The following is a 14302-nucleotide window of genomic DNA, read 5'->3' as shown; positions in this document are numbered from 1 at the left end:
ACATACAAGACACCGCAGTTCTTGGAAATTTTCTGAGGGATTGACAAAACATAAACCGAAAATTTTTACTTCGAAAAGTACACTGACCAATGAGTATATAAAGAATACTCTATCGCCCTTTACGCTGTTGGCGCCACATTTTTGTGAGGTGCAGGTAGCCAGAGCCGGAACTAAGGATACCAGAAAACACCACCACAAATAAAATTAATAAAATAAGGTGGAGTGGCTGGGAATATTCAAACTAAGGTCAAAATTTACATAAAATGCAAATTACAGGCATCTGCATACTTAATTCCCTCCTTGGAGATAAGTTGATCTCCTGTAGAAGCCGCCACTGCCACCGGTTATATCTACTGGGAGGTCTCCCGCAAACAACCACGGAAGCTTGCTTCTCGCTGCATGTTACTCCCAGCAATCCTTTGGTAGGTGCTGCCATCATGTCGAAATGGCGGTAACATTTGAAGCTTCTGATCAAAACAGAAGTCCATGGAGTTTTCACAACAACATAACTATTTTCACTTGGAACTAACACTTAGAATAATAGAAATACATGATATTATATACAGAATAAAAGAAAAATATACATAGAATACATTTATATTATTGTAATAAACTGTCATCTCTTGTAGTATTTGATGGAAGCCCATTTTCCTGTGGCTTCCTTTCAAACTGTCTGCTACCAATCCGCAGCCATGTTGGTAGGAGAGAGAGAGAGAAAACATCTTTGGTTACTATAAATTTTGAAAAATACAAGAGCCAAATGTCTTGTACGAAAGGGATACACGTTGACAAAAGTAGTCATGAATTTAGAACGGTATTTCCAAGAACTAGTGAGCGTAATACGTTAATATTAATATTTTACATAGAAAATGAATCAAAATAAGGTACAAATTTTCAAAACTGCTGTGCATCCTGGGTAAATTCTCTAGGCCCGTTCGCTGACGGTGTACTGGACATGGGAGAAAGGGGGGCGGAAGGACGCTACGAGCTCGCTACTCAAGAAATCACACCTATACAAATTCAAAAACTAACATATTGACGCTAAAATTTTTACAACATTTTCAACAAAGGATGTTGAGCGTCAGTCAGCAATGTTTCCAATTCAGCTTTGCATTACTAGAGGAAATGGATAGGATCCTTCCTATATGTAATGAGTCGTATTCTCTCGCTCATTTAGTGATTCGCTAGAAAAAAAAAATTCTCTGTCAGCGTAGCTCCGTCTTCCAAAGTTCCAAACTTCAATGCATGAATCCATAGACTATGCCTTTATATCTTCGTTAATTAATCAATTGCAATATAGTATAATAACTATCTTCCTTCATCCCCATGTATAATATATACAGTACAATGTCCCAGTAATGAGATGCACGCAATAAAATCAAATATCATTAGCCTATAAAGGAAATAACATACATGATTAAATACAATATAATACAATATTGTATTAATATTTCCGTACTACGCTCGGTGTTTCTCATTTTTATTCATAATAAGATAATATTCAATATGCATACTAATTTCCAAGCAATTAATTTTATCACAAATTAATATATTTACATAATAATATGTAAATGTGCCCCTCATCTGCATTTTGATATGCAGATGAAGGAGAAGGACTTCGGCCTTCTACACCATCGACCAATTGACTCACCACCCGTCGTGACCCACGACCCACCGTGACCCACTCTGACCCACCACCGATCATAAACCACTCTTACCCACTGTGACCCACAGACCCACCAAAACGTATTGTCATCAACTCTGACCCATGATTCACGCCCTCTTCTCTACTGACTTAAGAGTTTAAATTTGTAATAAAACAAGCCTATAAAATTATCACTCATCGGAGTTTGAATTTCTAAGGTCAATCGCTCAAGCACCGCACTAATACAATAACGGCGGATCTGACCTTTCTAATATAAATAAAATAGAGTTTGTTCGTGTGTCTGTCTGTCTATCTTTGTGCGGCCTGTGGACGAGACGAGTGGACCGAAACTTTTCAAAATTTGGTCACGGTTAGCTTGGTCTAGGCCCCAGACCAAGATGAAGAGTTTGTTTTCTAATTCCTTACTAGGGGGTCTCCAGGGGACGTTTACCGGGACCGGCCTGGGGACCAGAAAAGTCGACCGAGAGTTACCAAATTTTGATCAAAGATACCTTGGTCCAGGTTCCACACCAAGGCAAAGCGTTTTCAACAAAATTCTTACCAGGGGGTCTCAGGGGGGCGTTTACCGGGACATGTAAAAGTAGAACGATATCAGTGTCGATTTCATAGTTTTCGCGGTCGCTGAGATCAATGGTGAAACTCCGATCGCATTAACTTCCAAATTCACCGTATTCGCCTGCGGGCCGTGGGTCAACGGGAAGGGGATACCGGAACGTAAAAGTAATCCAAAATGACCGATATTAGTGTCAAATCCATGGTTTTCGCGGTTGCTCATATCAATGGCGACACTACCATTAGCGATGACTTTCAAATTCATCCACCGTTGTATGCGGGCCTTGGGTCAACAGAGGGGGGAATTCCGAGAAATGTAAAAATAATCGAAAATGACCGATATTAATGTCAAATCCATAGTTTTCGGGATAGCTTAGCTCAATGGTGAAACTCAAGACCGCGTTTACTTTCATATTTAGCCCCCATCAGCTAAGAAAGGGGACATTATAAAGGGGGTGACGAGACATGTAAAAATAATCCACAATGACCGATGTCAAATCCGTAGTTTTCGCGGTGGCTGAGATCAATGATGATACTTTCATTAGCGATGATTTTCAAATTTAGCCACCATTGTATGCGGGCCGGGAGTCACCGGGGGTGGGGAATTGCGAGACATGTAAAAATAATGGAAAGTGACCGATATTAGTGTCAAATCCATAGTTTTCGCTGTCGCTGAGATGAATGGTGATACTTCCACAGGCGTTGACTTCCAAATACAGCCCCCATCGGCTGTAGGCCAGAGGCATTGTTTTTTTTTCAAAATTGGTACCAGAGGATTATAGGGACTTTTACCGGCATATGTAAAAAGTAGTAGAAAATGGCAGATGTTAGTATCACATTCATAGTTTTCGCGTTATTGGTTGGGGGTTGGTGGGGGCCAGAGGAGATTTTTTCACAATACGAACCAAGGGGGTCTGAGGGATGGTTCAACGGGACATTTAAAAGTAGTAGAATTTGTGTCGAATCCATATTTATTGGGGTTGCTCAGACGTATAATGACACCCCCGATAGTGTATACGTTCAAATTCAGCCCCTATCGTCCTTCCCAATGAAAACACATGTACGGAAATGGTTGTTGGATATATATTCACACAAAATATATCCAATTTTAGAAATGTTTTTTAATTGTTCTCCCGTTGTTCAGTTCGTTTACATTGATATTTTATCTGGTCCATGCGAAGAACGGGCATAACAGCTAGTACGAAATGGTAAAGTGTTTGTTATGGAACAAATTACAATGAATTCAATTATATAGATAATAATTATAATTAATAATTATTTCCTTATTGAATTATAGATACTTTTCAGTGGGGAACTGAATAAAATTTAAAAGTCCCAAATCAATGTAAAGTAGACCAACGTAAAGGAAAAATGTATAAAATTTTCCATATATTAAGCTTACAAACTTAAATGGAAATTTAGCTTAATTACATGGAAATTTTTTGTGTCGTTTTGTGCGCCTATTTCCTCGTTTTCTGCGTCTCCGGAAATGGGTCAATGTTATCCTACAAATATGGCGGAACAAGGTAATGCTGTTCCGTCAGGAACGATTTCGAGGTCGTTTCCTTCACATCATCTTGTGCGTGTTTTCTACCGTTTTGTAAGCCTATTTCCACGTTTTGTGAATCAATGGTAGTGGGTCAAAATGGGCATTCAAAGTGGGAAGAAAAATGATCTACTCTCCCACCAGTATCGAATTTCAAGGTCGCTTTTTCGCATTGTTTAGTGCATGTTTTTACCGTTTCTGTGCATATTTTCACGTTTTGTAGGCCAACAAAAGTGGGTCAAAGACGACCTACCAATATGGCAGAAAAAGACATATCCATTCCACTTTTAAGGTCCATTTTGACCATCTCCCACTGATGCACAAAGCGACACAAATCATGCATAAAAAATTTGAAGAAAACGACCTCGACATTCGATGGTGAGGGAACAGCATTATGTTATTCCGCTATACTTGTAGGCCCTTTTGACCCATTTTCGTTGTCGCACTAAAGTGGAAATAGGAGCACAAAACAGTACAAAGCAGGCACTATACGATGCGAAAGAAACGACCTCCAAATTCGATAGTGGCGGAACAATGGCTCTATTTCCTCACACATTGATGGACCATTTTGACGCATTTCTGGTGATGCTCAAAACGTGAAAGTGCGCGAACAGAACGGTACAAAATACACACTAAACGATGCGAAAGAGCCAACTCCGAAATTCGATAGTGGCGGAACAGTGAGCCATTTAACTCCCACTTCAAAGCCCCGTTTAACTCACCTCGGGTGATGCACAAGGCGAGAAATAGGCGAAGAAAACTTTAAAAAAAGGGCACTAAACGATGCGAAAGAAACGACCTAGAAATTCGATAGTGTCGGAACAATGGGTCATTTTGGTCACACTTTGGAGGCCCATTTTGACACACTTTTGGTGACGCGCAAAACGTGGAAATAAGGGCACGAAACGGCACGACACATTCACTAGTCGATGCGAAAGGAAGGACCTCGAAATTCGGTAGTGGCGGAGCAGTGGGTCAATTTCGTCCCACCTTTGAGGCCCATTTTGACCGTCTTCAAGTGACGCACAAAACGTCGAAATAGACGCACAAAAGGGTACGCGATGTGAAATTAACGACCTCGAGATTTAATAGTGGCGGAACTCTTGGTCATTTTCGTCCCACCTTTGGGACTCATTTTAACCCACTTCCCATGACGCACAAAACGGAAGTAGACGCACAAAATGGCACAAAACGATGTGAAGGAAACGAACTCGAAATTCATTGGTGGCGGAAGAGCAATAATTTGTTCCGCCATATTTGTAGACCCATTTTGACCCACTTCCGGTGATGCAAGAAATGTGGGAATAGGCGCACAAAGCGACACAAAACACGCACAAAAGATGCAAAACAAAGTACCTCGAAATTCGTTGGTGGTGGAACAAGTTAATGACGCCGTGAGCACCAATATAAGTATATACTGTAGTTCTTACCAGGGGGCGCGGTGGGTCAGTGGTAGAACGTTCACCTCCGGTGCTTGAGGTCCCTGGTTTGATCCCAGCTCGCGCAGTTTGGACTTTGTGGTGGACAAACACCGTGCTCGTGGATTTTCTCGGGGGTTCTCCCGTTTCCTCCCACTTTCTTCATTTCATTCATTTCCCATCATCACCGTCTCCTTTAGCCTAACCGGAATAATCGTGGGACGTAAAACTAAAGATTTCATATCATTTTTTGTAGTTCTTACCATCAAGGCTGAGAACTGCACGGTCCAATTTTTTAGCCAAAGTAGAAGCCCAACCGGAATAGTGATGATGTCAACCGGCCCGGCTCGGTTCAACTGAGCGTACAGCTTGAGCTGGCTTGGTTGGGATTACCCATCGACTGGGCTCAATTTAGCCAGTGGCTTCAACCGGCTCGGTAAAGACGAGTTATCGACTCGGCTCGATTGGAGCCAATGGGTCGAACCAGCTCCGTTGAAACGAGTCCATAGGCTGGGTTCGAGTTAGCTTAACTAAGCCAATCGCTCGAACCGGCTCGGTTGGGGTAAGCAATCAGCTCGGTTCGGTTCGGCTCGTGTGAGCCTTCGGCTCGAGCTGGCTCGGTTGGATGAGCTGTTGGCTCGGCTCACTTCTCGGTTTGGCTCGATAAGTGAATGAGCTGTGAGCGAGCCGCTTGAGCCGTTGACAACCCTAAACCCGGGTCGAGCAGTTTTAAACATGTTTGGCTGGAGTCCCATAACTTCTAACAATTTTTGGCTCGAGCCCGAATACTTGCTCCTCCTGAACTCAAACCAAGAACCTCGTGACCGATGTCCTTGCCTCCTGAAGATTTCTTGACTACCAAGATCGACAGTTAACTAATTTTTAGTATTCCGATACAAACCGCCTATATTCCATGTTTATACATGTACACGGTGTTATAATAATAATTAGTTATAGTAGTAGTAGTAGTATCATTGATAATTATATTGTCTATGTAGGATACTTGAAGATAGTAGTACTTGGAACTACACAAAGGATTTAGCTCGAATTGGCTCGACTCGACTGGAAACTCGATCCGAATTCGAGTCGAGTTAGGGGAATTTTTTCGAGCCGAGATCTCGAGTCGAACTCAAAGATGTCTGCTTCGAGTCGAGTCGAGTTTTAAAGAAAACTCGCTCGAACTCGCTCGTGCTCATTCCTATTGTATGCATGACGGGCATATAGAGTTCTTTCGAGGGGGGATAGAACCATAAACATAATATATTTAAAAAATACTTAGTTTGACGGCTTTCTTCCCAGGGGGGAAAAGAGATGGTAGGTATCCAGCATTTCTTATAAGTATCTTATTTGAAATATGTAAAACAGTAACAAGTGGACAATACAATATACACTCATCTTCTTATCTTCAGTTTTAATTGCTGATTTCAATTGCAATTAACAATTACAATTAACAATTACAAGTTTCAATTGTCAATTGCAATTAACAATTAAATGTTTCAATTGCACCCTTTGCAATTGACAATTAACAATTAAAAGTTTCAATTGCCTGGTGACCAATTAACAATTAACAATTGACGAAAATTTAATTGCAAATTTTATGATTGAATTCAATTGCAATTGAAATTAATTGTCAATTACAAATTGAAATCAATTGCAATTGAAATCAATTGCAATTGATTTTCAGAGCAATTACTTTCTATTGATTGATCAATTGCAATTGATTTCAATTGATTTTGCCCAACACTGGTCTCCACCTGGCTCCCAGGCAGTGTTGCCAACAGCCTCTGAAGAAAAAACTAGAAGCCTTGAGAAATAAGCTTTTATACGCAAAAATGGATACACTTTGAACTGCCATACGCGCCGACTACGTGGGTGCACCGGGGCTTCAGCCCACACAAATCATCTTGTGGGCCCTACGCACCCACAGGATTTTTAGTTTGGTAGAAACAAAATAAAATGAATATTTCTCCCTTGCCATTCCCAAAAAATAACAAACAATTAAAACATTGAGGTGGAAGTTAAAATTTCTAAACTCTAAAAATAGTGGTATGTTTCAAATGTGTTTGTACACAGGCAACCAAGGAATACATGTAAGTTAGTCATTTTGTAGTTTATGTTCACAGTAAAATTCTTGCAAGTTCCTTCTGCAATACTCTTAAAATTATGTGCTTTTATGAAGATTTTCCTTTTCATTTTAATTTGTATGAATGTAATATTTTCTTTTTAGCAACTTGTTAATGTTATTGCCTCTTGCAATCATTGTGCAGCATGTAAGTTGCATTAATGTATACACTCAATGTTATGATTACATATGTTCGGAATATTCATTACAGTAACTTATCCTTGACCTTGGTTCCGGGTTTGTATTCGTTTGTCTTGCGTACAGTATTCATAAAAGATTTTAACTAAAAGGAAATCAATCAAAAAAATATCGAGCTTCTTCTGAAATCATATCACATGTCCCATATTGATATGCACCCACGTAAATTTTGGAAAGTCGGCGCCGTTGTGAACTGCTAACCTATAACCAAAAATCAGAGATTTTAAACCTCTTTCTTCTGTATAGGATTATAAGTGAGTTATAGTAAAATTTGAAACCTTGAATTTTATTCACTGGAGAGCAACAACGTATATCACAGAATTACAATAAAATCCATCAACAACTGATATGTGGAAGTCAACAACCATAATTAAAGTTGAACTAAGCCATCATCGGTGACGTCGCATCTAGCCGAGGTGCTGGAATTCTGGATTGGTTGTATAGACTGCCGTTGTCCCTGTTTTCAGTAGTACTTCTTTTGGTAGGTCATAATCCTTATAACACTTCTTATTTCTCCGTAGACCCACACGAATCGTCATGAACGCATTGAATGTTTTAAGTTAAATTAAATATTATATTTGTTTCTTTAATAAACTAAAACAATTTCCGTGGCTTAAGGAACCGAACAGCTACTATATTTGAATAAGAAAGTGCTCATTCTTGCAACGAAATGCGAAAATTGAAATAAAAAGTAGCTACGTGAGCGACATTAAAATTCTTTCTGAGTCGACAAGTATTGTTAAGTACCTGTAAACAGGGGCGTCATTTCAGACTTCGCTTGAGGGGGGGCAAGAGCGCTACCGACATAAGACTTTCACGTTTTGTAATAGTATATTAGTAGACAATACATTAAAGTATATGTGTTCCTCATCCTCTTGGGGGAGGCAATTGTCCCCTCCTGCCCTCCCTAAATGACGCCCCTGCCTGTAAATCTGTGGATGGGGAGGAGAAGAATAAAAAATAGGGTTTGTTGCGTAATGTTCATCCTCTATCTTGAGAAATCAATTAATACTACTGTATATAAACAACAAATAAGTTCATTATTTTGAAGTTTACATTTTATTTTCAAACAAGAAAACATATTTAGAATTAATTTAACGGCTAATGAAAAAGCCAAAAATGGCAAAGAGTTTCATTAAATAAGCAATACTTAAGGCTATAAGCATTTCGTAGATTTGTGTGGCTAATACCAGCATGCCTCTCCAAATATGCTAGATTTAGCCAAAAAAAAAGGGGGGGGGGCAAATTGGCATCACTGCTCCCAGGTTTTGTTACCCTGGTTGCCAGCTGTCGCCTTCCAACAGTGATGCCAACCCGTGCGAAAAATCCCATTTTGTGGGACTTTTGACATTAATTTCACAAATAAGGATAAAGGGAATTTTTTGTAGAAATTGGTAACATATATGGGATTTTTGATACATGTATCATCGACGCCAAAATCCTCTATGGGCGGGAACGGGACTGTTTGGGCCATTCTGTTCTCTGCCAATTAATTATTATTAATTTTTCTAACAGATTTATATTCAATTTTTGACAGTGTCATTCTGTATGTAGTGCCAATTTTTGTGTACAGATGGCTCTTGGGGTGGCTTTTTCTCTACCCCGAAGTTTCGCATACTGGTTCCTTTTTTCCTCCCTTTGTTCAAAATTTACAGTTAGGCCGCGTTCAAGCATCTTTTGTCAGTGTGGGAGTGAGAGCTTTATGTGTGTGACACGCTACCGCGATCGTGCTTGGAGGACCAAATTACATTCCTTTTCAATCGGAATAACTATCAATCTTTTGTGTACTAAATACAGTCCATTAATTGTGTAATTCTTATTATGCGTTAGTATTAAATAATTATCAATACACGTTTTTACAGTGTTTTTATATATGTTAAAACAACAAACCGTTGTTTGGATAAACAGGGACTAATGACTCTTCAATAAGAGTGAAATTAGCGCCAACTATAAAATTTTGTCACTATAAAATGCATGCTGGTATGGAAACTATTTATACACTGACTAGGGAATCTCAAAAAAATAAGCGACATGGAACTTAACAACTCTGGTATTTAAAAAGAAGAGAGAGAGAACCATCTTCTAAAACGTTTCACACGAAATTATTGGAGAATGAAGCATATCTTCTCTAGTTTTGTTACGTTCCCTCGAAGATTACGATACAAATGTGTGATGCAAATACTAATTTCTAACAACAAAATGTACTTGATTTTGTCAACATTTTTCAATTCTCTCTCTTAATTAGTTATTCATAAACTGTTTAAAATGGAAGGTCTGAATTCATGCATATACGAGTATTGGAGAAAGGGAGTTGCATACAGTAGCTTCACTTTTCATCTTTTATAAATTTTGTAGAGCGTGGGAAATTCAAGCGCAAAATGGGAAATTCTGCGTTTCAAAATGGGATTTTATAACATTTCAGGTTGGCATCATTGCCTTCCAATTAGCCGAGGATAGTTGAAGGATCGAACTGAACGCTCGTGAGGCTGTATCTGGAAGTTTGCACATATTTTATGACAGTTATTCATATAATAGAGAAAGTGGGCTATTGGTATCAAATAAAACACACAGCAGATTTTCCTCTCCATATAATAGACAACTGTTTGATTATCACATAAAATTGTACAGTCAGAAACAATACTAATTAAAGGTTGGAGCTATTATTTTTTATACCTGCAACCTATATGTCTACTTAATATTATTTCTGACTGTACAACACGGATTCAAGTGCAGCGGCCAAAAATTCCATGCTAAAATTGGATACTATCATATAAGACAAATACAGATGCTAAACTGAATTGGCTTTTCAAACAAACAGAAAAAAACAATCGATAATTAGAAAAAAATATTTCGTTATAAAACAAATTTTAATATTTTCAATATGTCAATCCTAAGTCCATTCTAAGAATTCTATTCCTTCAAATTTCAAAGTATTTTTTTTGGCTGCAATAAACGCTACGATAAAAGCTATTGTGAATCCTTAAAACACGTAAAAATTCCTACTTGTATCCCAAATTTCATTAATTTACTCGTTATTTTTCTGCGTCTGTTTACTGAATTACATATAAATTCTAATGGAGAATCTGTGAAGCTAACGTTATTAACTGATTAATATATTTCTTACAAGGAATGGACATGAACCTGTCATCCGGACATCCGAATCAAACCTAGTTCATTCGATAAATATAAAAAAGATATGTTCATGCACAAAAAATTAGGTGCCATTGACAACGGAGTAAGTCTCTCGGGCCCATTAACCCGTTAACATAAAGAAAATCATAGACTCACAGTGAAATAGCTATTGCAACAACACTGTTCATTCGAAAGTCATGGTTTATAGTTCATTCTCTTCAGCATGAAACAAGATTTCCAGAGGTGCTGTGCATTGGGGACCATAATGTACTTGAACAGGGAAAATTGGGAGAATATCGGTAAAATTCCCTATAGAAATCCCTACCATCCACTTTGGACCTCTCTGGAGTGGCTTTAGGTAAAAGCACACAATCCAAACGTATCTCGAAAAATATACCCTTTAAGAGAATAAGAAATGTGTACCAAGTTTTATATTGATAGACAGAATAGGTATAAGGGAAAAGCGTGTATTGATATACAAGTTTTTCCCTTATATCTATTCCGTCTATCAATACAAAACTTAGTACACACATTTCTTATCCCTTATAATATTTTTCGAGATACATTTGGATTGTGTGCTTTTACCCGGGGCCACTCAAGAGGGGTCTAAAGTTGATGGTAGAGATCTCTGGAGGGAATTTTTCCGACATTTTCCCAATTTTCCCTATTCAAGTACTTTATGGGCCCCAATACATAGCACCTCTGGAAAGCTTGTTTCATGTTGAAGAGAATGAACTATAAATCATGACTTTCTAATGAACAGTGTTGATGCAATAGCTGTTTCACTGTGATTTTACGATTTTCTTTATATTAACAGGGTTAATGGGCCCCAGAGACTTACTCCGTTGTCCATGGCATCTAATTTTTTATGCATGAACATATCTTTGTTATGTTTATCGAATGGACTAGGTTTGATTCGGATGTCCGGATTACACGTTCATGTCCGTTCCATGTTAGCTATTGAATTTTGGATGTGTTCCACGTAACTTACTAGAGTCATTTGTTCGGAGTTTCATGTCCGGATTTACGCTATGAAGCCATGGAGGAAAACCACCCTGGAAAAATAAAGAAAACACACATTAAATTTTCTGAAGATCATATTTCATTTACACATGTACAAAATTATACACAACTTAAATGCATAACTAGAAAACAAATTTGAAACATTTATGAGAAAGACTGATATTGTTTCTGAGTGATATTTACTAAATGATACTGGTGCTATTGCGGAGGAAATGAAATATATATATATATATATATATATATATATATATATATATATATATATATATATATATATATATATATATATATATATATATATATGTTTCTGCAGTTATACGTGTTGAGAGTGAACAAATTTGTATTTTATACTAATACCAGATTGAACACGTTACTATTAATAAATACATTTTACCAAATGCTCTTTCAATTATCGTAAATATATAACAACATACTTGTAGTTGTTAGTCAATATACAGGGTGTTTCAAAACGCTTGGGAGGTGATTCCTGACACCAAGATAAGACAAAAAGTATAGACCTACTTGGGTGCACAAATGCTTCCTTTCAAAAGTCCATAGCTCCAAAACTATGGAACCTACGGTAGTACTGTAGTTCATTTTATCATATCTTCGGCAGCCTATAACTCCGAAAGGAAGCATTTGTGGACATAAGTTAGTCTGTACTTTTTGTCTTACCTTGCTGTCAGGAATCACTTCCCAAACGTTGTCGGTGTTGTTTTGAAACACCCTGTATACGTGGAGTAATGTTGTTCACCATAATTTGAAGACGTACAGTGAATTTCTTCGCTATCCCTCAGTTGTGTTAATTGACTCCTCTCAATAATAGACAGCTCCATAATATGAAGAGCTACCGGTATTTTATTTATTTATTTATTAATATTACGGAAATTTTCCCTTGCAGATATTCTCAGATACGAACCCGGATAATCTTAATTTTCCCAGTGTTTCAGTAAGCTCTTCATAACGGACAGGAATTATTCTTATTTCATTCAAATTTAACGAAAAAAAAAAACTTTCCATAATTTGAAAATAGATAAGTGATTCGGTAAAGTGAACAGAAAATTCCTTCCTCAGAAAATATCTTTGTCTTAAGTTAATGACCTAATGGACTAACAGACCGCCACACAAAACATTTGAAAGCTGTACTATCTGAAACTTATCTTTCCTAAGTTCATAATAAATGTTCAATACATAATAATGTAGCATGTTCATATTGAGTTACTTTTATTTTTACAGTAGTACTCATACAATCACTATACATAGTATTTTTGGAGATGTTAGCATGTACACTCATGTCCAAAATTATTGTCGCATATATATAACTGTCTTTTTGTAAGAATATAATTTGATAATGATTTTGTAGGGAAGTTTTAAAACTGATACTATGTGTATAATCGGGAAATGTGTATTTGTGGTAAATTTCATAGGAAAAGACTTATAATACGAAAATTAGAATGAGCAAAACAAAATGTCTCTAAATGGAGAAGAAAGTTTTCTTTTCGTTTTATTATTCTTATTTACTGCTCTTTTGACATGAAATTTGCCACATACATTTCTTTGCCGATTATACACATACTAGCATTATAAGAATTACCGGGCGAATTCGCTATCAAATTATATTCCTAGAACAACATATTTATAGACATGCGACAATTATTTTGGACATGAGTGTATATGAGAAGGAAATTACTACAGAAACGGCATATTTTGGACCTCATATAAACATATCGTTTATATTGGAGTTACCCTAAACTCGCACAAAACTTGATATTCATTTTCTGTTTGTTGAAACGGCTATACTTGGCTGCGTCAAGCGCTATGGCTACTGCCGTATTAAAAATTATCTGCATATGTTCTCAAGTTCCTCCACAAGATTCACCATTATGAAAGTCTTGCATGCCATTAGTCACTTTGCTGAAAAAAAGGACCTTTTTCTAATTGTGCATCATCCTACTTTAAGATTTGTAATGGTTTCTTTAATTACGAATTGAAATTTATATCTATTTTCATGAAAAACTCACCCACTCTCTTTCTGCACATATATATGGCCCTGGCCTCAAAAGGACTAACAATCCAATATCATTGGCCAATTTGATGAAACGCTCAAGGTCTAGATCACCAGAAAAATCTACAACCCCAGGCTCCGGCTGATGAAGACTCCACTCGACATATCTAGATAAGAAAACTCTTTTTAACATCTATGATTATAATAATAAGGAAATAATTATAATAATAACATCTATGATTATAATAAGGAAAAGCTACAGGTACCGAATATTTGATTACCTTACCTTTTATTTTAGTAATATTAAGAACGATTATTAATAGTAATATTTCTCTTAAGAACAAAACAACATGTAATTAATTAACTAAACCTATAGCCTATGGAACCCGGAGATTCAATGTCGCGTTCACAAAGGGTCTCCATTAACTTCTGTCCTTAGCTAAGTAAATCCAGTTTCTAGTTTGTATCTTTATCTCTGCGAGATCTATCTTAATATTGTCCTCCTGTCATAGCCTAGGTTCTACTAATGGTCGTTTTCCGATTGGATTTTCAGTTAAAACTTGAAAAGTGATCCTACTTCCTTCCATTCTGTCTATATGACTTGCTCACCTGAGCCTTTTACACTTGATGAACCTAACAG

General features: G+C 37.3%; 1 protein-coding gene across 1 annotated transcript in view; it reads right to left on the bottom strand.

Moving 5' to 3' along the window:
• The window catches only part of LOC145677488 (beta-galactosidase-like), a gene marked incomplete at its 5' end in the record, with an annotated part of 51204 nt that extends 37375 nt beyond the window's left edge, over positions 1 to 13829 (bottom strand). Inside the window, 2 exon segments of the mRNA XM_081747967.1 lie at positions 11626 to 11689; positions 13679 to 13829. Of these exon segments, the coding sequence (XP_081604093.1) occupies positions 11626 to 11689; positions 13679 to 13829 (215 nt within the window).
• Positions 13830 to 14302: the final 473 nt, after the last annotated feature.

Source organism: Thermobia domestica, unplaced genomic scaffold (genome assembly GCF_964235325.1).
Source record: "Thermobia domestica unplaced genomic scaffold, izTheDome1.hap1.1 HAP1_SCAFFOLD_940, whole genome shotgun sequence".
Taxonomy (NCBI): Eukaryota; Metazoa; Arthropoda; class Insecta; order Zygentoma; family Lepismatidae; genus Thermobia; species Thermobia domestica.
This window is presented reverse-complemented; position numbering and strand designations above follow the sequence as displayed.